Consider the following 23,570-nt stretch of genomic DNA (forward strand, 5'->3'; position numbering starts at 1 on the left):
TAGAGTGAAGGTTCTGGCTTCTGGTATATTAGCTGCATAGTCATATTATAGATAAGTCCTCTTATTATGCTCAAACATATAATGTGTAATCAGATCTCCTTCTCGAAGTTAATTGTCTACCTAACTCCGGGAATTAAGCATGTTTGCGTAGTGATCCTCTTGCTGTGTAAAGTTTATGACTGCATTTATTTGTACCATGTTGTTCAGATTTTACTCGAGGGAGTAAAGAGGACATTTGACTGGTAACTGGTTTCAGAGTATAGACTAGTCCAACTTTGCCCTTTTGTGCAGAATGTGTTTGGGATCTAAATTAGATTTTTGTAGCTTAAAAAATAAAACACTTGAATATGTATATTATGAGGTAAAATTACATTGATGTCCATTAGTGGTGAAAGAGAAAGAACTATTTTTATAAATTGTCTCATGAAACTTGTTATACAGCATTTTGTTTGATATTCAGTACATTTTGTAAGGTTTTAGTTCCAAAAATATACTGATACTGTCATCACTGGGATGCATAATTATATGATACCAGAAACGATGTGTGTTTCTGAGGTGTGGGTACTTTGAGTTTTGACAAGAATTAACTTTGAAGATGTGGAGGATAGTCAAAATGTAGTACTTTTCAGAAGTTTGACAGTATTCTCCCTTTTCATTATATTATGAGATTAATAGTATTAAGTATAAATCAGGTATAAGTGTGAGTCACACTTTAAAACTTTTTTGTTCTAGACAAAACTAGTAAGTAGCTACTTTGAAAAATATGTGTACAAGTTACTGGTTTTTGAGAGATGTTTTCACAGCAGGTTAGTATTTTATAAATTAATTGGTTCTTTGGAAACCAAATTATGGCTTTCAATTTTTAAAAACTGTTTTAGGATTTTAACGGATTAATCTGAATATATGGCTGTTCCTTTCAGACAACCTGTTTACAATTAAATATAAAGCAGTTTTTAATTCTCTTCTTGCTAACTCTTTACAAGCTTTACAATTTTGTAGATTTGTTGTTAAGTTTCTTCTGTTTGAAGATTAAAATTTGGGAGTTCTAAAAGAACCACTCAGTAGCAATGGTGGTCCCTGAACATTGTGAAATTGTATGAAGAATTTGGTCTGTGTGAATGTATATAGTCATTTGTCTGTTCCTCTTCTCCGAAAGGTTAAATACTATACTAGAATAGTAAAAGCACTTGAATTTTCTTCTTAATTCTATTTCTAAAACTGTATTTCGGCTAAAAATAACTCTCAAACAGTATTTGGGCTTTAAAGCTGTTCTAGTGAGGCTGCTGTATTTAGCCGTCTGCAGCAGCTTCCTTTGAGTGAAGTACAGCAAGGTTGTCCTTCACGCAGTAGCACCCAGAGCGCTGTAACACAAGAAAGCTTCCTGAGCTACGTAGTGTAAATGAAGGTGAGAATATGTTAGTTACAACTCCTGCGTGTTAGCGCCACTTGAGAGGGTGTTCTTGGGCTTGAAAACCTGAATCGTCTGAAATCTTATATTTACTAATTCCCTCAGATACGGCAGAACACTATTTAGAGATTTTAGGCAGCGAATAAGAAGACATTGAAAATGTATATACCACACGAAGCACTAAAGGGAAGAGAATGAAATGAAATAATCCTTATTCTTCCCGGAGTTAATCTGGAGTCAGTGAGCTGTGTGAATTCATGACAAGGAGTATTACTTTATTAAGGCATTGTAAAGTGAACTAGAGTTACGTGGGATTCTGCACAGAAAGCCCATTTTCTCATTTTCCCTCACCGTCCTCTGAAATGTAGGTTTATCCCTGGAATCTTAGCATATCGACTGCAGTGCTGCGTGCGGCTTGGCCGTTGGGATCACCACTGCTTTATGCAGCGGTTAGCTACACTGAGCAAGCGTAATTGTGGAGATTAAAGTGTTACACAAGTGTTCTTTCAAAATAAGTGTGTGTGTGTATTATCTGTAAAACATGTACATTTTAGAGTAGTATAATTTTCCTGTGTTAAAACAGTAACTGGAAAGAGATGGGCCCCGAGCCAGTTTCATAACACTTTTCCCAATCTAATGTGCCTATTACTTTACCTTCAAGGTAGAATGTTTTATAAAAAGAGAAAAACCCATCTTAAATATTGGGCTCACATTGTTTTTCAGTGTGAGCAACTATTTCTTGTTTCCTTCACTTTTTTTATTTGACAGAATTGCACATTGAGGTACACATAGGGGTTCTCTCTTCTGCTGGTGTGATCTGTTTAGATCCCCAAGAATTCCTTTTCCTTCATGATTTAAATAATAGGTCGTTCTCTTAAAAAGCATTCTGAGGAAGAAAAGGAACTGGCAACGTTACTTGTAAGTGTTTTCTCTTGATAGGAATCTAAAAAAAACCTAACCTTTGTTTGTGTATGGCAAGCATTTTGTTCAAGACACGTGGTTGTACCAGGTATACAACAAAATGTAAGTATTTACTGTTAGATATTAGATGTTTTGGGGTATGCTGTTGAAAACTTAGCTTTGCCTTGTAAGAGTTGACCGCACTCTCATGTCTGTTAATCTTGGTAAAATATGGTAATCTTTGTGTGAAAATTTGGTGTGCTTTTGTTACTTACCAAACTTGCAGTATAAACAACAATGATAAATGCAAGATCTTTTTTCAGGTCTCTCTCCACCACTCATTCATGAAGAGTTTCTTTTTCTTTCTCTCTTTCTTTCTCTCTCTTTCTTTCTCTCTCTTTCTTTCTTTCTTTCTTTCTTTCTTTCTTTCTTTCTTTCTTTCTTTTAGATACCTTTGTTGTGCTTCAAAAGGGGTGGAGGGCAAGAATTGAGGATAAGCTTTATTTACTGATGTTTGGGGAGTAGGAAAAAAATAGAAATGTGTTGTTCACAAGGCTTGATCTGTGCAGAGTTTTTGTGCCAAAGTCTGACCCTCGAGCTCTTTCTTCCCGTTTCCTTTTTAAATTCAAACCATATACTCAGTTCTCAACTCCTTATTTTTAGGTGGTTAGCCAGCGTTTCCCTCAGAACAGCATCGGTGCAGTGGGAAGTGCCATGTTCCTCAGATTTATCAATCCTGCCATTGTCTCACCGTATGAAGCAGGGATTTTAGATAAAAAGCCGCCACCTAGAATTGAAAGGGGCTTGAAGTTAATGTCAAAGGTGAAGAATTATTTTGCTAATCTATTTTAAATTTCCCTTCCAACTAAATTTTCAGTTTTTTGTATTTTCTGTACTCACACTTGAATTTATTTTTGAAATAGCCTGTGGTTTTCACTTATATGCTTTTGTTTTATTTTTAGTTGTTAAATTACAAAGGAATTCATTAGACTGATATCTGATGGACATTATTATCGTGGGAAAATATCTTAACAAATGTCTCCTAAAGATAGTTTTCTATATATTCATTCTGGAAATTCTAAAGTGGAGACTGAAATAGAGACTGTATCAGTTTTTATTAAAAAAAGACATTAAAAATTTTAATATGTATTTTTATATATGTAAATATGTGTATATGTGTGTATATATATACACACACGTATATATATATATATATATACACACATATATATACATACATACGTATATATATATATATGTAGTAATTTGGGAAAGAATAGAAACAACACCTAATATTTATAGCATGAGGAATAATTTACTCAGCAATAGAAATTGTATTGATGAGAAAATTAGTTTTTTGTAAAGAATATGCGAACATTATACACTTCATGGAATGAATGATCTGATTTATAACCGTGTTTTATTATTTAGATACTTCAGAGCATTGCCAATCATGTTCTCTTCACAAAAGAAGAGCATATGCGACCTTTTAATGATTTTGTGAAAAGCAACTTTGATGCAGCGCGGAGGTAGGATTGCTCTATCTGGTTTAAATGTTGTCAGTTTCACTTAAGTCTGTGTACTTGGTCTACGTGGAGCTCCTGTGTAGGTTTTTTTCCTCTTCCCGCTCTAGGTCAAGAGCAGAGTTAATCTTATTTTCTTTTACTATAAGAGACAGTAGCGAAATAAATCCATATTCTTTATAATTTGATAGTGACTTCCATACTTGAAAACTAGCAGGGATTTTTGGCACATCTACTAAAATAAAAGATTTGAAGTTGCTATAATATGGGGGAGAGGAAAAAGGAAAAGACTCCTTCTTGTAAAAACTAAAGCCAAAATGGCACATATTATGCTTAATAGTGTATAATGACAATATTTTGATGCTAGAATATTTTTGATACTTCGATTTGGAAGTGTACCTGAACTAAAAAGTTACTCAAAGGAATAATGACAACCGTTGAAGTTTTATGATTTTAGAAAACTTGAGTTCTGTGAGGTGCCATAACTAACTAGTTCTTTCTCTTTATCTCTCTGAGTTGTGGGCTTATCTGTAAATAGGGGCAAAACTGTTTGTGTTCTGAGTTGATTTTAGAGAAACAAATGAGGTAGTGTATGAGAAAATGCTTTGTAAATGTAAGCTAAAGTCCAGAATTCTACTTTTCATGTAGTGTGAAACTAATTGATCTCATAGTCTAAGCTGGGCTTGGACAACTCTCTCTTGCAGTTTTTCATTGTCGTTCTTACCAGTTTCTGTCTAGTTGGCACTTAAAAGGTATATTGTTGGACTGCAAGCTCTATTAAAGAGAAAAGTGAATGTCAGCATAGGATTTGTATTGCAGCAGATTGACTACCCATAGAAAGTTAAGAGAACAAAGGTTCTCATCCTGGCTCTGACCTAACCAGCTGTGTAACTTTGGGGAAGTCTTTTGTCTTGTCTTGGTCTCCATTTCCTTATCTATAAAGTACTGTACTGGCTTCGATCCAAAGTCTCATCTATCTAAATTTTGTTGTTGTCTGACTTCAGAACCTACCACGAAGCTGAAGCCCGGTATGGGAAATGGAAAACCAACTTTCTCCTTGTCTCTTCCTGTGTTTAATGACAGTCACATGTGAATAATACTTATAGTCCTCCATACTTGTAATGTCAGTTATTTTACAAAGTTACTTCAGATCAGTTTGATTCAAACATAGATATGAGTGCATCTAGTTTTTAAAAATTCTAATGGCTTTGTATTTTTTAAGGTTTTTCCTTGATATAGCATCTGATTGTCCTACCAGTGATGCAGTAAATCATAGTCTCTCCTTCATCAGTGATGGCAATGTGCTTGCATTACATCGTCTACTCTGGAACAACCAAGAGAAAATTGGCCAGTATCTTTCCAGTAACAGGTAAGATTTCGCAGTCATGAAGATTTTGAAAACTCTTAGTTTAAATTTATAAAAATTATTGGGCACGAATAATGCTTTTTTACTCTGCATCTGCTTAGAATAGGAATTAAGGTTTGGAAAGAGAAATGTAGAGCCCTAAACTCTTAAATAGGCAAGAGTTGACTTGTATGAAATGATGAACAAGTCTACCTGGTGCTACAGACTTTTTTTTTTTTTTAAGTGTTAAGCTAAAAAAAAATCACAAATTAGCCCTTTGGATTTTTCTGGTTTGCAAAACATCAAACGTGTGCAACAAGATATAGGGGAGTTTACATTTACTAGAAGTTCAAATGAGTATTGGTATCTGAATCTAAAGAGCAGCTAATTCTAGGGAATTTAATAATTAAAACATTGCCAGTGTTCTGATTCTATTTGTGATACTCTAAGTATTTGAAAATAAAGCTTTATGTAGAAAATACCCAATAATTGAAAAGTATTAACTTGGATATTGGTTCATTAGCTGTTTTTAAAGCCTATTGTAGCCTGAATCACTTGCTGCCCTTTCAAGTTGTGTATGTGTATAAACAGCCCAAATTCCCACGCATTCCTCTTACAAATGTAAAATGAGTCCAGAAAAATCTTAAATGCTAATAAAAATGGTTTGCTCATTCACGGGAATGCTAGAAGACCATGAAGCTAAGGCTAACTAATAAAGAGATGGTAGTTTAAAAAAGAGAGCATTTTAATCCTTCATGAAGGGTTACTGGGTTAAAGTGACACTGGCATGACCAAAGTGTGCTGGGACATAAAAGGATGAAGATGCTTTGTCTGTGTGACACGCAAATAAACTGTGAACTTTTAAATGCAAACATTCATTTCTCTTACATAATTCACATACATATTCGTGTAGCTTGATGCTACAGAGTTTTTAAAAATTCGGATATTTCAAAAAAAAATTCCAAACATATAGAAGAGTATAGGCTGTAATATAACAGAGACCCATGTCTACCAACTAGCTTTAACATTAGTTTGCTATTTTACTTCAGATCTTTGTAACGTTTTGTTTCTTGGGGGAAAAGCTATTACTTCTCTCTATGAAACTGACAAAATAAGGAAATTATAGGCATATATAACATAGCTTTGTGTGTTTTAAAAATTTGCAGAAATTGGGACGCCTGGGTGGCTCAGTCGGTTAAGCGTCCAACTTTGGCTCAGGTCATGATTGCACTGTTCATGGGTTCAAGCCCTGCATCGTGCTCTGTGCTTGAGAGCTCAGAGCCTGGAGCCTGCTTTGGATTCTGCGTCTCCCTCGCTCTCTGCTCCTCCCCCGCTCTCACTCTCTCATAAATAAACATTAAAAATTTTGCATAAATTATATAGCGAGTAAGTCTCTTCACACAATATTCTGTTTGAGATTTACCATTAACTTATGTTAGTATTTTATTGAATGACTATATCAAAATTTATTTTCACATTTCCTAATTGATGGATATTTAGGCCTGTTTCTTGATTTTCACTGTTCTAAATAGTAATGTAATAAATATGCTTCATATTTGTCTTCTTGTGTATTACCTGAATGTGTGATTGCTGGGTTCTGGGGTACACACAGCCCTACCTTTTCTAGATACCGCTCCATTACTTTTCAAAGTGTTCATGCTCATTTACACTTTGATCAGCACTGAGTGAGAGTACCTCTTTATACACATCCTCACCAAAGTTGACATTAGTAAACGTCATAATTTTTGCCGATTTGATGTTTGTGAAGTGGTATCTTGTTATTCTCGTGCAGTTTTAAATGCTTAATAGTTACTGAAAATCCGTATTTACCGTGGTTAAGCAGAGATCTGATACCAATGACAAATATGTCCAATTCATAAAGAGGTGTTTCTCAAGAAGGATTCTTTTCATCCTGTGAAAAAGTGGATTACAATGTTATTTTTACTTATTGCTTGTTTAATGGCAATGGATTAAGAATACTAGAAAAAATGAATTTTTATGTAAATTTTGTAGTTTGGGGAGTGGTCATATTTCTAAGATGTCTCCGTGTATATTTACAACCTTCGAGGTCTTTTTGTTGCTGTTTTTACAAATCATCGGGAACCACCAGCTGACAGTAAGAAGTAAAGCAACCAGTGATAAGCTAAAGCAATGTGTACAGCTACATGTGAACCGCTGCTTTTTTCTAAGTAGTTTGCTGTTTCTAGGGATCACAAAGCTGTTGGAAGACGACCTTTTGATAAGATGGCAACACTTCTTGCGTACTTGGGTCCTCCAGAGCACAAACCTGTGGCCGATACACATTGGTCCAGCCTTAACCTTACCAGTTCAAAGTTTGAGGAATTTATGACTAGGTAAAGTACCACCGTGAAATAATAATTGCTCTCTTTTGGTTGAGATGCAAGGTTTACCAGGAGACCACTTGTTGGATATACTTGTATTTCTGATGGAAGATTATTAGGAAAGATGTGCTTGATGATCACGTTGCCATATTTTGGGATCCCACTTGTTTCTTACCTTATCTGTTGTTGACATGTGCTCTGTTTTATAGTTGATTTTCCTCTAAAAATAATACCTTTTTGAATGGTACTGTGTCATATTGCTTTGAGGTGTTTTTGCATTTAATACTTATAAAGGAGGGTAGATAATCATATTTTAGTTAAGGGAGATTCTGCAGCTCAGTGTGAGTAACTGATTTGCCCAAGATCCCGCACCTCAGTCATAGGTCCTTTGGTTTTAAGTTCTGAGCTCTTTCTTTCTGCCACACTGTAGCGTTTTTCAGAACCCTCCCCAAATTTGATGCTGTTAACCTCTTTTAGATTGCGACTCCCGAAATTCAGTAAATTTCAGTATTGCTGTAAAATTTCTGTGGACATTTGTTTTGAATCTCATTTAGAGGGATTTAGTTTGTGAGGTAAAAGAGCCTCCTTGTTAGACATTCACTTTTATGACGTTCCAGCGAAGATGGTGTGCCGAATCCTTTAGTCTTTAAAGTACCTTTCATAGTACTTTACTTAGTCACTTAGTAAGTGCTTCGGTGACTGTGGGTGTTTTGTTCATAATATGTGCCAGAGACAGAAGTAAAAAAGCAGAAATTAAAATGCAGAAATTAACTCACATTAGAGATTGGCATATACTGTGCTTTGCAATGTAAGTGCTGGCTATTGATCATATCACATATAGGCCATAGTTTTGTACACATGACTCCAGTTCTTTGATACCATTAAAAGAATGTGTGAATACAAAACAGTCTCCTTTCCAGCTTATTTTTTATCTTTAGCTCTACTATATTCTTTTCATTGTAACAAATGTTTACTCCTAAGTGATTAAAGAAATACTTTCCACACAAAGTTTTCATATTACGTAATTGAAAATTACACAGTACAAAAACATATAGCTTTTTTATTCACCACTTACTGAGAACATCCTAGCCATTTTTCCACTTTTCTAAGAAAACCTATTTATTGCTCCTTCTCTGAGACCCTAGCTTCCCTTATAAAAGACAATCTTCCATGCTTTTGGAGACTAACCGATCTAACAGTGTCTGGTATATATAGTGTTCAATAAATGTTAAGTGTTATTTTTGTTCTCTCAGCTCCCGCTGATGCTCTTTGAGACCCGTTTTTTTGGTAAAAAAAAAAAAAAAAAAAAAAAATGAAGAAAGCTTCATTTTCTCAACTATAAAAATAAAAATTGTTAAGTTATTCAAAAGTCAGAAATCTAAAGAAAGTAAAAAATTCTGTTACTCTTCTTAGAGATATTCACCTTTTAGAGATAATTCAGTTAACATTTGGCACACAGCCTCATAATCATTTGTATATGTGTGTACCTGTTGCCCTTATCAAACAATATCTAGGTTGTTTCCATTAATACTAAACAAATGCTGAGCTGGTACTGGCAACATAATGAACTGAGATGATAGAACCTCTCTCCCCCACCCCTTCCAGGACGTAAGAGATACATGACGTACAGAAGTACTAGGTCAAAGTATTTTATACTATATTTCCTAGTATTATACTATACTACTACACTATACTACTGTAACACCTAGTATTATATACTAGGTATTTGCTTTTTTAATGTTTATTTTGAGAGAGAGCACCAGCGTGAGTGGGGGAGGGGCAGAGAGAGAGCAAAAGCGAGAATCCCAAGCAGGCTCCATGCTTAGCACGGAGCCCGCCTGAAGGCTCAATCTCATAACCCTGAGGGGTGCTTGGGTAGCTCAGTCAAGTGTCTGACTTCGACTCAGGTCATGATCTTGCCGTCTGTGAGTTCAAGCCCCAAGTCCGGCTCTGTTGCTGACAGTTTGGAGTCTGGAGCCTGCTTCAGGTTCTGTGTCTCCCTCTCTCTCTGCCCCTTTCCCTCCCTGCCCCCACTCAACAAATACACATTAAAAAAAATTTTTTTTTAACCTCATGACCCTGAGATCGTGACCTGAGCTGATACCAAGAGTCAGACACTTAACCGACTGAGCCACCCAGGTACCTCCAAAGGAAATATATTTTTAAAATATTTTATTTTTAAAACACATAGCTGGAAGATAATTTCTGAGCACATTGCCAACATATGGTCAGTACAGATTGATAAAGAAGTGGAAAATATGAAGAAAGTTAAGAGATGCAGATGACAGAAGGAGAAGGTCCAAAATGAGTAATAGATGTTTCAGAAATGGAGCTTAGAGAGAACGGAGAAGAGGTAATATTTGAAGAGACAACAGATGACAACGTCCCAGGGTTGGTGAATGACCTGAAGCTTCAAATAATTACACATTGAATGTTTAACAGAATACATAAAAACCAAATCAGGCTTTTTCTGAAATATTTTAAAATACATATGGGGATCTAACATACGACAAAAAATTCACCTAGCAATGGGCACGTGGGTTGCTTCCATATCTTGGCTATTATAAATAATGCTGCAATAAATGTAGAGTACATGTATCTTTTCAGATTAATGTTTTCATATTCTTTGGGTGAATACCCAGTGGAGTTATTGGATCCTATGGTAATTCTATCTTTAATTTTTTGAGGAACTTTCACACTGTTTTCCACAGAGGCTGCGCCAACCTTCATTCCCACCAACAGTACATGAGGGTTCCTTTTTCTCCAGCATCCTCGCCAACACCTATTGTTTCCTGTGTTTTTTATTTTAGCCATAGAATGGACTTTTAATAAATGGTGTTGCTACAACTGAGTGAGTGACTGGAAAAAGGTGCTCCCATCATTCATGAGGATAAACTCCCATGAAGAAGAAAACATATGCAAAGGAAGGCCTTTTTAATCATTCAGAATTATAAACCCAAAAAGAAAAGGTTGATAAACTGAACTCTTGAAAGACAAATAAATAAAAACTCAACAGCTTCTAGAAAAAGAAAATACCATGATTAAAAACAATCCTAGGGGCGCCTGGGTGGCGCAGTCGGTTAAGCGTCCAACTTCAGCCAGGTCACGATCTCGCGGTCTGTGAGTTCGAGCCGCGCGTCAGGCTCTGGGCTGATGGCTCAGAGCCTGGAGCCTGTTTCCGACTCTGTGTCTCCCTCTCTCTCTGCCCCTCCCCCATTCATGCTCTGTCTCTCTCTGTCCCAAAAATAAATAAACGTTAAAAAAAAAAAATTAAAAAAAAAAACAACAACAACAAAAAAAAACAATCCTATGGTAGGGACATCTGGGTGGCTCAGTCAGTTGGGTGTCTGACTTCGGCTCAGGTCATGATCTCACGGCTCATGAGTTCGAGCCCCATGTCGGGCTCTGTGCTGACAGCTCAGGGCCTGGAGCCCTCTTCAGATTCTGTGTCTCCCTCTCTCTCTGCCCCTCCCCCACTTGCTGTCTCTCTCTGCCTCTCTCTCTCAAAAATAAATAAACTATTAAAGGATTTTTTTAATTTAAAAACAATCCTATGGTTCATATTACTGCCCAGGGTAGTGCTAAGGACGACTTGTTATGTTTCAAAGAGTAACATCTTGAAATTTTGGGTACTTGTCAAATTGCCCTTCAGGAAGTGTGTTGCTTTTAAATGTTTTATCATTTAGTATATTTCATCACTGGTCTAATCATGGGTTTTTATAAATACTCAATGGACAATATAAAGCTTATGAGTTACCCTGTTTTTTGTTTGTTTGTTTGTTTGTTTTTCCTTTCAGGCATCAAGTACATGAAAAAGAAGAGTTCAAGGCTTTGAAAACATTAAGTATTTTCTACCAAGCTGGGACTTCCAAAGCTGGGAATCCTATATTTTATTATGTTGCACGGAGGTAAGACATACTGTTTCAGTTTCTCTTATCAGAGTGTTTAAAATGGAGAGAGACAGCAAGTTTGATTTTTCCCATTTGACTTCACTGGAATTGAAGACAAGTTTACCTGGAAGAATATAGCAGGGTAAATAACCAGCCTGTCCCAAAATGATACGTGGTATATTAGAAATTGCTTTTCAGGAGACCTATTTCCTATTGGCTTCCCTTTCTTACATCAGTTTTTTTTATACTTCTTACAATGGATTAATTACCAAGAATAAAAAAAAAAATAGCAAAGAATCTTTTCTTTTTAGGTGTATTCTGATTAAATAATATCTACAACATGACAGAAATAAAACTTTAAGAATCTGTTTCTAAGAACTTTCAGTAATATGCTGTGTATGACAACATCAGGGTGATTTAACAAATAATTTAGAGAAGGTGTGGAAATTTCGATAAAGATGGCACAGGTGCCAGCTTGGAAAATTGATTGCATTTTTTTTCATGCTGTCTTCAGTCCAGGCTAGTGCCTAGAAAACCTTTCTGAAAATGCTGTGAGCTCCTTCTTCACAGTAGGTATGAAGCTTTGCGTTGCTTTCCCTGCTACTGTCTTCTCTTTCTTGCCTCATTCTACCTTTTGAGAACTTACCTGTGATACAAGTTGGCGAGTTTTACTTCTTCCTGTTCATATCATAAACTCGTGGTATTTGAACCGCAGAGACGGTGTGGTCTAACAGAGAGACCATTGGTTTTGGAATTTCAAGGACTATGTGTAATCTTAGTTTTACTATTCAGTAGCTGTAGAAATTAATCTTCCTGAGTTTCCTGAATTTAGCATACGTTGAAGAGTTCTGTCAGGAGACTGAATGGCCATGGATTGCGAGAGCTTGTCGGTATATAGGAAATGGAGGTTGAGAAATGGCGGGAGGGGACTGAGCAAAGGGATGCGGAAGGTGGGAAACTAATTTAGTCAAATAATTCAGATAGCATTAAGACCAGGAAGCCCCAAGAACTGGGTCTTATGGAATCAAGAGAGTATAGAAACTTGCATTTACCCTGTGCTCTCCTCTTGAACAACTCTGAGTAAGGTCTCTTCGTTTCCCTTGAAAGTCTTCTCTCCAACTTTTCTATCAGTTCCTGTTTCTAAATCACCTAAGGTAATTTTGACTTTCTTTTGCAATTGAGATGAAGCATATTTGTGTTTCAACCACAACTTTTAATGCAGTCGGTATATTTTGACCCTCCCTATTTTGCTGAAGTAATTAAAAGTGAAACACTGGTGAGAGAGGCAAACAGGTGCGTGTCCTCCTCCCCCTTTAACTTCTCGTTAGTTTACAAGTAGCAAAGATTTCTGGGAAACCTCAGTGCAGACACCCTCTGTTGGATTAAATCAGTGGGATTTCCGGGAAACCTATGTAACATGGTGATTTGAGAGTGTTAAGGATTCTCAACTTTGTTGCTTAACTAGCCACATAATCTTAGACAAGTTACTTTCTTCTGAATCTGTTTCTTCATATGTTAAAAAAAGGTGAGGGGTAGAACTTATAAAAACTGTCGACCTGTCCCATAAAATATTTTGTGACTTAAAAGTTCTGTACAGAGTATGTTTGAGGTTTTCTTTTCTTTTCTTTTTTCTTTTTGTTTTTTGATAGCACTCTTCCAGTTTCAGATTTTGGGTACTTTCAGCTTTTTATTTAGACCTCCTAGAGCTCCTCTTGGCCTTCAAAGTCTTAGCTCAAAGACAGTTGAGCACATAGTAGCTCAGAGCAGAGAGAGGCCTGTTTCCTCCACTGTACAAGTCCAGAAGAGTGTAAAGGCCTTATCTCTACATAGCCAGCTTTGTCAAAGAGCACTTGGGTTGGACTTCTCTTGATATTCTTGTGTTTCTATGGCTTGGACTACAATGTATTAATTAACGTCTTTTGACCTGTGGATTCCATTCACCTTACAAATAGTCCAGGGACATTTCAGACTTGAAGTATGCAAAACTTAATTCCGTATATTCAATTCCACTTTTTCACACTGTATTCTCTTTTTCAATAACATCATTCTTCGTTCCCATGCTAGAAACCCTGATCTTTTTAAATTCTTACCTCTTTCTTTTATCCTCCTCATTATCAGTCACCTAGTCTTGATTTTAACAGTGAGATCCTGACAAATCAATTAAGTTGTTTTAGTGTGACCTTTGTTATTGCAAAGAAGCCCTTCTTATTTTCTCAGGAAAAACAGGAATTGCAGCAGAGCCTGCCCAGATGTAGACAGAACTAGGTGGCAATCAGTTCTGGAACCAGTTTACACTCTGACTCCCTCTTGGCTTCCTAATCAACTCTGCTTCATGATTTTTCTCTTTCTGTATCCCTTCAGTTTTAGCCCCAGCCACTAATTCTTTCATTACCTCAGTACTGCATGCTTCAAATTCCAAAAAGAGAATGGTTCAGCTGAATAGTATCTGTTTGGCAAAACCTTTCATGCTAAGTGCTTGCTCCTAGCTCTAGTCATGTGATCAAAATAACCACCTACTGCTATTTTTTTTAGCAGGGGCTGTCCTTTGGTATGTGTTCTATTTTTTTTTTTTTAAATTGGATCTTAATGGTGTATTTCTTTTAGGTGCCTTGAAAATGCCTTTTGAAACCATTTTTTTGCCCCACTGCCACTACTGACACTTGCTTATTAGCTCTTACCTGTGCTAATGCAGCATTATCCTCCAACTTCCTAATTCGCGGGGAACTTCTTCTGGGTCATCTCCACATTGCTTCTGGAGGCAGTTGGCAGTACACATCTCATCTCGGTGTTCTCGGGGTGTTAAATAGCACCATTGATTCGTCACATAAAGGAATCCACAGGTTCTGTTGTCAGGCATGCAAGGTGCTCCATAATTATTACCTAATTGAGTTCCTAATCTTTCCCTGCTAGTCCCTCCCATAGATTTATGCTCCCACCCTGTAGTAAAGTACCATAAATACAAGAACAATTGTTGCAGCCTTGTTTATAGTAGCAAAAAAAAAAAAAAAAGGAAAAGAAAGAAAACACTGTAACTATGTTCCAAAGGGGAATTGTTGAATATATGATGCTGCCTGTATATTCTGGAATAATATACAATGTGTTGTTTTTTCTACTTGTTACAAGCGACGGAAATGAAATTCAAACTTGTGCAAACTAAAAAGGGTATTAATTGGCACATGCACCTGAGGAGATCAAGGGATGGCCTGGCTTCTTGCATGACCTCGTGCAGAGCTTTGAACAGGGTCATCTGGAGAACATTGTCTTCTCTGTCTCGACTCCACTTCCTTTGGGTCAATGTCATTCCCAGGAAGCTCTTCCCATGGTCAGCAATGGATTGCGTTCTCAGCTTAACAACTGAGGGAAAATGACCTATTTGCCAGTAGGTACAGCAAGGGTCCTGGTTTTACTGGCCTGGCTTGAGTCACGTGCCAGTTCTTGAGGCAATCGCTGTGGCAGGGGGATGGGATATCTTGGTTGTCTGGGCCTGAATCATGTGCCCATCCCTGGAGCACCGTGGTGAAACTGTAGCCCTACTTGAATTACATGAGTTGAAAGGGAAAATTGGACTGCAGATACCAGGATGAGGAAAAATGGATTCTGATCAGGCGAGAGTAACAGAAGTGTTCCAGTGCAGCTTTAAAAAGACCCAGAAGGAGGACTGTGGCACTTGTCATACAGGGTGCCGAGTAATATGTGTGCACAAGCATATATAGCTGGAGAAATGAGTGCAAATATGCACATTAAACTATTCACGTTGCTTATGACAGGGGAGTATGACTGGAGGAGGTCGAAGACCAGTTAGAATATTTATTATGTATCTCTCTGGGTTGTTACCAGGAGCATGGGTTATTTGGGGAGAATACTTAAAAATGTGAAACCTAAAAGTTTTACATGAATGTTAGAAATATTACACCTGGCAGTTGCTTTTTGGGTGGCACTAGTGCTAACATTTACTGAGTGCTTTCTCTGCATCAGGCGAATTGTGCCTGTGGTAGAATTTTTCATGGAGCCCCGACACTAACCTTCTGAGGCCTTGTTAAGAGCAGTGAAGGACATGTGTATAAATAAACTTGTCAAGAGAAGTGGCAAGTCACCCCCAAACCTAGCTGTCCGAATGATCTGGAGAATTAAAACAGGAAACATATCCCGAGACCCTGTCCTGGGCTACCAGATCAGAATCCCTTGGGGAGAGCCTAATCTATATATTCAGCAGGCACCCGGAGTGATTCATCTGTAATCCGTTTATGACTGAAGTTTGGGAATCCCACCGGGTCGTGTATTTCACTCATGGCAGCACAACTGCTAAGAATCAGCTGGTTTCAAACCTTAACAACTACACTATTAATGACATGGTTATTATCAGTGTTAAAATTATGTACTAGGTTTTGGGGTTAAATCAACCCTTGTAGACCAGCATGAAACTTCCCAATAGTTTTGAGATATATTTCTATAGGGAAGAGTTCTGAATTCTAGGCATCTGATTTACAAATGACCTTTTCAAATACCAGGAAAATGTTTACTCAGAGCAAGATAGTCTTGTCATTGGACCAGCTGCATTATGCATTACAGTAGTTAGCAGAGTTGGGGCGCCTGGCTGGCTCAGTCGGAAGAGCATGCAACTCTTGATCCTCAAGGTCATGAGTTTGAGCCCTACCTCTGGGTGTAGAGATCCTTCAAATAAATTAAAAAAAACAAAACAAAACATTTTTTTTTTCAAAAAACAGAATTGGCACATTTTTTACCGTAACAACATATTACTGTTCCACATTCATGAAATAGGTGACACAGGTGTTTTGTGTAGTATCTTCTTGTAAGATTAGCACATGTCTATTTAATAAAAACTGATACAAAAATAGCACACACCACTCCTCATTCCCCATCCTCTGTCCCCTTCTCTCATACACAGAGGTGTACTTTGGTTAGACATCACCAACATAATTTTTTCTCTTACACTTTTAATGTAAAAATCTGAGTTTCAATTCAATTCTGCAGACATTTAAAAGGCAAACATGTGGCATTTTGCTTGTTTTAGCATTTTTAAGGAAGAAAACCATTATATTAAGGTAATAAACTTACACAATTAAAATCTACAACCTAATTAAGCCAGGATAATGATAACTTCCTAACAAGTAAGTTGAAATAAATTTGATTTTCCTAGTGTGCTTGTTGTAATTCGGCAGATAGTAATGAACTGAGATAGGAATGCAGAAGTTCAAGTCCACTTCAGCCTGAGTGCACACAAAACAGTGAACATATTATATAGAAAAGAAAGTGAGTGCTGTCCATTGGATTCAGTTTCGTGCCACCACTTCCCATAGTCGTCATGTTCATGGTTGTGGCTATCTTTGGGGTCACTGCTATTTTCAGAGGTGTCTTGGCATTTGAAGTCATCTTTGTATTTGAGGTTCTTTGGAGATTTGAAGTTGTCTTGAGAGTCGAGATTGTGTTGGAATTCGAGATTGTCTTGGAATTTGAGGTTGTGTTGGAATTCAAGGTTATGTTGGAATTCAAGGTTGTGTTGGAATTCGAGGTTGTCTTGGAATTCGAGGTTGTGTTGGAATTCGAGGTTGTCTTGGAATTCGAGGTTGTCTTGGAATTTGGGATTGTCAGAGAATTCAGACTCATCGCGGGACTCGAGACTGTCATAGACCTTGAGGTCATTAATGTTGTAGTGCTCCCCAAAGTGTTAGTGACAAACAGGAGGAACAGGCTGATGAGTGACAGCTTGAACACCATTTTCCTGTGTCAAAATAATTATAGAAATTTACTGACACTTGGAACAGAAATCTAAGAATTAGCTTTTTTAAAGAGGAACACCTGGGGGCACCCCGGTGGCTCGGTTGGTTGGGCATCCGACTTTGGCTCAGGTCACGATCTCACGATTCATGAGTCCGAGTCCTGCGTCAGGCTCTGTGCTGACAGCTTGGAGCTCAGAGCCTGGAGCCTGCTTTGGATTCTGTGACTCCCTCTCTTTCTGCCCCTCCCCCACTTGCTCTGTGTCTTTGTAGCTCAAAAAATAAATGAATGTTAAAAAATTAAAAAAAAAAAAAAAAAAGAGGAAAACCTGAAGGAAATCTCATTCCAGCACTGGGGAAATGCTGATCTTGGGCTTCACAATTTCTTTTTTTTTGTTTTTTTGAAGTTTATTAATTTATTTTTGAGAGAGAGAGAGGGAAAGAGAGAGAATCTCAAGCAGGCAATACACTGTCAGTGCAGAGTCTAATGTGGGGCTCGTACCCACGAACTGTATCATGATCTGAGCTGAAGTCTGGCGCTTAACTGACTGGCACCCCAACAATTTCATAGTTTTTAAGATAGGGAAAAAGTCAGAGTGATCAATACCAACTCCTTACAAATGGACTTACAAATGGACTCAGACAAAGGGCATAACTTGCCTGAGAATGCATATCTAAAAATGTGTAGAACTAGAACTTGAGTCTGACTCTTAGTCCAGTCTTCTACAGACATACACCAAAAGTTTAATAATAAACCATTTTTAAAGTAAGGCTTATTTACTTTTATCTTACATTCAAACCTAATGGCTTGCCACATGTGAGATAATGCAACTACCCCATGTTGGTCATGGTTAAATACTCTTTTAACTTGAAGTGCAGACTTTAATTTTAGGAATCTAATATATCCTAAAAGTTACATTTGCCTCTAATATGTAATTCAGAAAATTTGAAGTTAATATTGCCTTTTGATGTTTTTTTCTTCGAAGATTAAGAATTCAGGCTTTCTCCAGTGTCCCTTGGGGAATCTAACTTCTTACCGTATGCTGTTTAAATACAATCAGTGAGGAGGTCACATGTTCTGAACTTGACCTGGGATTTGCTCTTTGGAAATGTCCTATTGAGTATTTTCCAAACAGCTAGTATAAACAGCTGGACCTTGGCCGAGATCAAGGAATTCAAATAAAGTCTTTCTAAAATTCTACTTGTTTATTTAAGGAAGCCGGTGAACGTATCTTTGTTATTCCTCTTATCTATGTGTTCATTAGTTTCTTCACTAGACTAACTAGAGGACTCTATTAATAATTTTGCCTGCTGTGATTATCATGACTTTAAATCAAGTAAGTATATTAAGAGACAGATGTCTTAATTTTTCTTAAAACATCTTGCTTATATGTTTATAGGTTGATTCTGAACATGTTATTTTGAAGTTTTAAAAATGACTCAGGAATATAGCATTTCAGGCATTTAATAATACATAATCCATTAGAAAAGAAGTTAAACCTTATTAATATAAAACAAGCTTAGTAAGAAAAGAAAGAAAAGGATTGCATATGGAAGTGATACTGTCATACCGTGTTAACAAAGTTTTTGTTTTTGTTTTTTTTTTAATTTTTCTTTTTAAGTGGGCTCCATATCCAGTGGGGGGCTTCAGCTCACGACCCTGAGATCAAGAGTCACATGCTTTACTGATTGAGCCAGCTAGGCACCCCAACAAAGTTTTTTTTCTTTAATACATTAAACCACCCACGTTGAAGCACGTTAAGTATATTCTTTAAAGGAATTTTGTCTTTTGATTATTTCTTTTCCTTGATAATTAGCATACAGGGAAGTTCAGTTGTATCGTGCTAACGTTTTTGTCACATTGGCCGGCACTCTTTAAAATTGTGTTGACATACAAGGAAATTGCTACAAAAATGGCAGAAGTACAAGTCGGTACATGTTCCTCACATGTCTTACTTTGCTATAAAGATTTGTTTCTCCTGAATGAATAGAACCAGTGCTTGCTAAACCTTATTTATGTGGCACATGTAATAAAGAACCTCGCTAAACTGGAGATTAGCGTGATTAGACCTAAGAAGTCAACATAAAAAGCCTCTTAGCAACCAGAGTAAAAATTTATAAATCAGAGTCCTCAGATAACACAGATAACTCCTTAGTGATGCTCCAAACACTTCATCTCAACTTATTTAAAATTTAAAATTCAAAATTTTCCCTTTCCTATGTTTGAATCCAGATAGGTTCTTCTCATAGTCTGATTCTCAGTAAGTTGCATCATCACCTAGCCAAATGGCTTTCCTACCGTGGACTTTTCATGGTCCTCTTTGACTTATTAATCTTAAACTGTCTAGGCATCTTGATGAAAATTAGGTAAAATTTAAAACTCTGAACTGTCCACTCAGGTGCTCTTAATCAGAAGCCATTTGCCATTCATTATTCAGGTCTTTAAATACCTCCTGCCTCTTTTCGTTTGTTCAGTCTCCCCCCATCTGCCCAACAGACTTCTCGTTCACAGTTCTGTTCTTCCTTCCAGGTCTAACTCGGATGGCAGTGCCTTTTCTCTGAGCCTTCCCTAATTGTATACTTCAGAATCAGTCATTTTAAGACTTTATACCTTTAGAGCATGGATCAGAGTCTGCTTGTTACTATAGATGTATCCTAAATCTCTCTTCCACCATATCCTGGCGTTCTCTTGGTCAGGATTACCTCTTCTCTATATTCCCTCCGCCTGCTAGCCCAGTGAGTGCTGGGACAGAACAGGATACAATCAACACTGGAATTGATTGCAGTATCTCCTTTGTTTCTTTATGTCTGTGGGCTGATATCATTAATGATGTTTAGAATGATAGGAGCCATTTGGTCATTTGCAGTTTTCCTAAGTGTAATTTTGCCAGTCATGGGTCTGAGTTGAAGTCCCATCCCTATTTTCTTACTGCCGTTTGAGAGGTTTCTTCATTTGTATAATGATCACACTGCACGTTCGTAATCCCTTAGCTGTAAATCTGAAATGCAAAATCCTCTGGAAACCTGAAGGATTTTGTCAAAAAAAAATTGGTACCAAAACTTATTTGGTGGAAACGCCTAATCTGCCTTGGCATGAGGCTTTTCATCATTGTTATTAGTACTATCTGTATTTGTCCCACTTACTGTGGGTGTTAATGTTTCACTGAAGAAATCTCAGGTTGACTTGGGGTATGGTCTCAAATTCTACTGAAGTGTTATATAATGCACCATAAGGCTAGTGCTTCTCACTGTGTTTCTTCTGTTCCTTCCGGGCACATCACCTCACTGCTCCATGAGTCTTTATAGTTAGGTGGTGCCACGTGTCTGTGTCTCAGTCAGGACAACGTAGGCTCCACTGATGTATGTCCCTTCCAGGCCTTCTCACCACTCGCCCATCTGGTGTCTTCTCTCAACACCTAGTAGCAACCAACGGTTCAGGAGGGGGTTCTACACATGGTGAACTACTGGATGACCTGATACCAGTGAGAAGTAAACTTTTGTTGTCTTAGCCAGGGTTGTGTTGGCATTGTGGCAGAAGTTAGTTCATGCTGACAAATACAGCTGGGTACTGGGTAACTTGCCGTGGCCTCTCCAGATCCACTCCCTGTACGCCCCTGTCGTCCCCTGAGAGGCCAAGCTGTGTGTGGAGGATAGCATTGGGCGTCTTTGCTCACCTCCTTCTCTTTGACCTGTGGGGAAGAGTGTATTCTTTCAGCTCGCTTCCTGCGAGGCCACGGTGGGCTGACTGCCTCCCTCTGTGAAGATCATGGTTTTTGTCAGACGGCCCTCTCTGTGTCTGGTTTCTGGCAACTGCTCCCTGCCTGACTCCTTCAGGTCTACTGTCCGACTGTCGAACAGTTTCCCTTATCTCTCTCTCAGGAAACCCTTCCCTCTCCTCTGTACACGTTCTCTCATATCCCAGTTTGAGTGTGCCACCTGTTTCCTGCTGGAACCTAAACTACTACAAACAGTATATGCACTGTGTTGTCTTCCTCAAAATCTGAACGACTCTAAATTCTGAACTGTATCTTGTCCCAAGGTTTCAGATGAGGGATTGTGGATCTGTGCCACATTCATAAGTTTATTGTGAATATTGTGATAGTATTTGCGTGGCATTCAGAACTGTGCCCAGCAAGTAGTAAGCATTGGGTAGATAGTAGCCAGAATTGATGTAAGAATAGCAACCGTGTTCTTAATTTTTATCTGGGAAATCCAGATTTCTCATATTTAGTGCTGGAGCTTTGGAACTAGCAAGGAATTATAAGAGCAGTATCTTCCCTTATATGTTACCTTGAATTGACCTTTTTTTTTTTATGTTTCTGGAACTTTCTATCTTCACCTGTTGATTCTTTCAGAACTCTTAAATGGAGAAAAGGGATCTTATTTATAAAATCATCTCAATGCTTATAAATTTTATATAGCAACTTCTGGAGAATTTCAAGTTGCAATTTTAATATGTTACTCTAGAAATAATTAGGTCCTGTTTTTTCTTCCGTAACTTTTCTCTTCCGTCTTTGGGTTTTTGTCTCATGAATAGGACACTTGAATGTTTTCTTGGGTGGCAGTTACACAAACACTCTGTTAGCAATGGAAGCAATCTTTGCTGTTTAGAACACCCTCTCTAAGTACTCTGCCATTATGTTTATTACACCTGTACGTCATGTCCCTTCAACTTTTAAAGTTTGGAAAGTTGGTGCCTGGATGGCTCAGTCGGTTAAGCGTCCGACTTCGGCTCAGGTCATGATCTCACGGTTCATGGGTTCAAGCCCCATGTTGAGCTCTGTGCTCTGTTACCTCCGAGCCTGGAGCCTGCTTCAAATTCTGCGTCTCCGCCTCTCTGCCTCTCTCCCCCTCATGCTCTGTCTCTGTCTCAAAAATAAATAAAACATTAAAAAATAATAATAAACTTTTGAAAGTAATATGTGTTTGCTTCTGAAAGCAGTTAGGGTTTTCAGAATTAACATTTTTATCATGCTACTAGTGGGCTTTTACCTGTGTTTAAAAGTAGAACATCTAGGGGCGTCTGGGTGGCTCAGTCGGTTAAGCCTCCGACTTCGGCTCAGGTCATGATCTCGCGGTCCGTGAGTTCGAGCCCCGCGTCGGGCTCTGTGCTGACCGCTCAGAGCCTGGAGCCTGTTTCGGATTCTGTGTCTCCCTCTCTCTCTGACCCTCCCCTGTTCATACTCAGTCTCTCTCTGTCTCAAAAATAAACATTAAAAAAAAATTTTTTTTTAAGTAGAACATCTAAAACATATCAGAACTGTGTAGCACAAGTGGCTTTCATTGTGGACAATTACTCGTGAAGACACTATTTGTAAGCTTTCTGAGAAAGTGGATATGCAAATATGCAGAAACAGACTATTGTTATGTTAGACTTAAATGTGATACATTTTAGAATTGTACTTCACTTTTCTACAGTAAAATACCAGCCGTTTCATTTTAGAAATCTAATATAGGAAAGTAACACTTTTCCCCTTGTTGCAAAATACATGTTCCAAGAGCAAATGACTGTTTTGGAGGAAGTTTTTTTCCTACTTTTATAATACTGTAAGTCTGTTACCTCATTTTGGCTTGTTGTCATTTAATCTTATTTTTCGTTAATGGTGAAAACAAAGTGATTTAATTTCTGAGGGATGTCTAGAATAGACATCCTCCTTTCTGTTTCCTTCTCTCGGGTAATAGTGTTTCCAACTGCCTTGAGCTTTAAATAGAAGCCTTAGCATCAGTCTTCACTTCTACCTGTTCTTAACCACAGGCATCTGATTAGTCAGTGAGTGTTTCTGATTCTGCTTCACAAAGTGTTTTATGCTTTATCTTCACACTCCATTTACAGTTCAATCGGTTGTCAAAGCTGGGGTTAGTGAACAAACATTTGTGGTACAGGACCAAGTAGTAGGCTTTACAGGCCAAATAGTTTTTCGTTTTCTTTTTCTTTCTTTCTTTCTTTCTTTCTTTCTTTCTTTCTTTCTTTCTTTCTTTCTTTCTTTCTTTTTCTTCTTTCTTTCTTTCTTTCTTTCTGGTCTTCTTTCTTTCTTTCTTCTTTCTTTTCTTTCTTTCTTTCTTCTTCTTTTCTTCTTCCTTCTCCTTCCTTCCAAAAGGAAGGAAGCTGGGGTTAGTGAACAAACATTTGTGGTACAGGACCAAGTAGTAGGCTTTACAGGCCAAATAGTTTTTCGTTTTCTCTTTCTTTCTTTCTTTCTTTCTTTCTTTCTTTCTTTCTCTTTCTTTCTTTCTTTCTTTCTTTAGGTATTTCTTGCTTTTCTTCTTCGTCCTCTATTATTCCTTCAGCCGTTCTTACCTTCCCTCCCCATGACACTACCCTCTCTTTCTTTCTTTCTTTCTTTCTTTCTTTCTTTCTTTCTTCTTTCCTTCTTCCTTCCTTCCTCCTTTCCTTTACCTTCCCTCCCCCTTCCCCTCCCCTCCTCTT

At 37.7% G+C, this 23,570-nt stretch overlaps 1 protein-coding gene across 4 annotated transcripts in view; it reads left to right on the forward strand.

Annotated features, from left to right (window-relative positions):
* NF1 (neurofibromin 1) overlaps positions 1-23,570 on the forward strand; it is a 251,040-nt gene that overhangs the window by 141,441 nt on the left and 86,029 nt on the right. For all 4 annotated transcript variants that reach the window (XM_030295711.1, XM_030295713.1, XM_030295712.1 and 1 more), the window contains 5 exons: positions 2,972-3,130; positions 3,740-3,837; positions 5,054-5,200; positions 7,384-7,530; positions 11,316-11,426. In XM_030295711.1, the coding sequence (XP_030151571.1) occupies positions 2,972-3,130; positions 3,740-3,837; positions 5,054-5,200; positions 7,384-7,530; positions 11,316-11,426 (662 nt within the window). The remainder of the gene's footprint in view (positions 1-2,971; positions 3,131-3,739; positions 3,838-5,053; positions 5,201-7,383; positions 7,531-11,315; positions 11,427-23,570) is intronic.

This window comes from Lynx canadensis, chromosome E1 (assembly GCF_007474595.2).
Source record: "Lynx canadensis isolate LIC74 chromosome E1, mLynCan4.pri.v2, whole genome shotgun sequence".
NCBI classification, from domain to species: Eukaryota; Metazoa; Chordata; class Mammalia; order Carnivora; family Felidae; genus Lynx; species Lynx canadensis.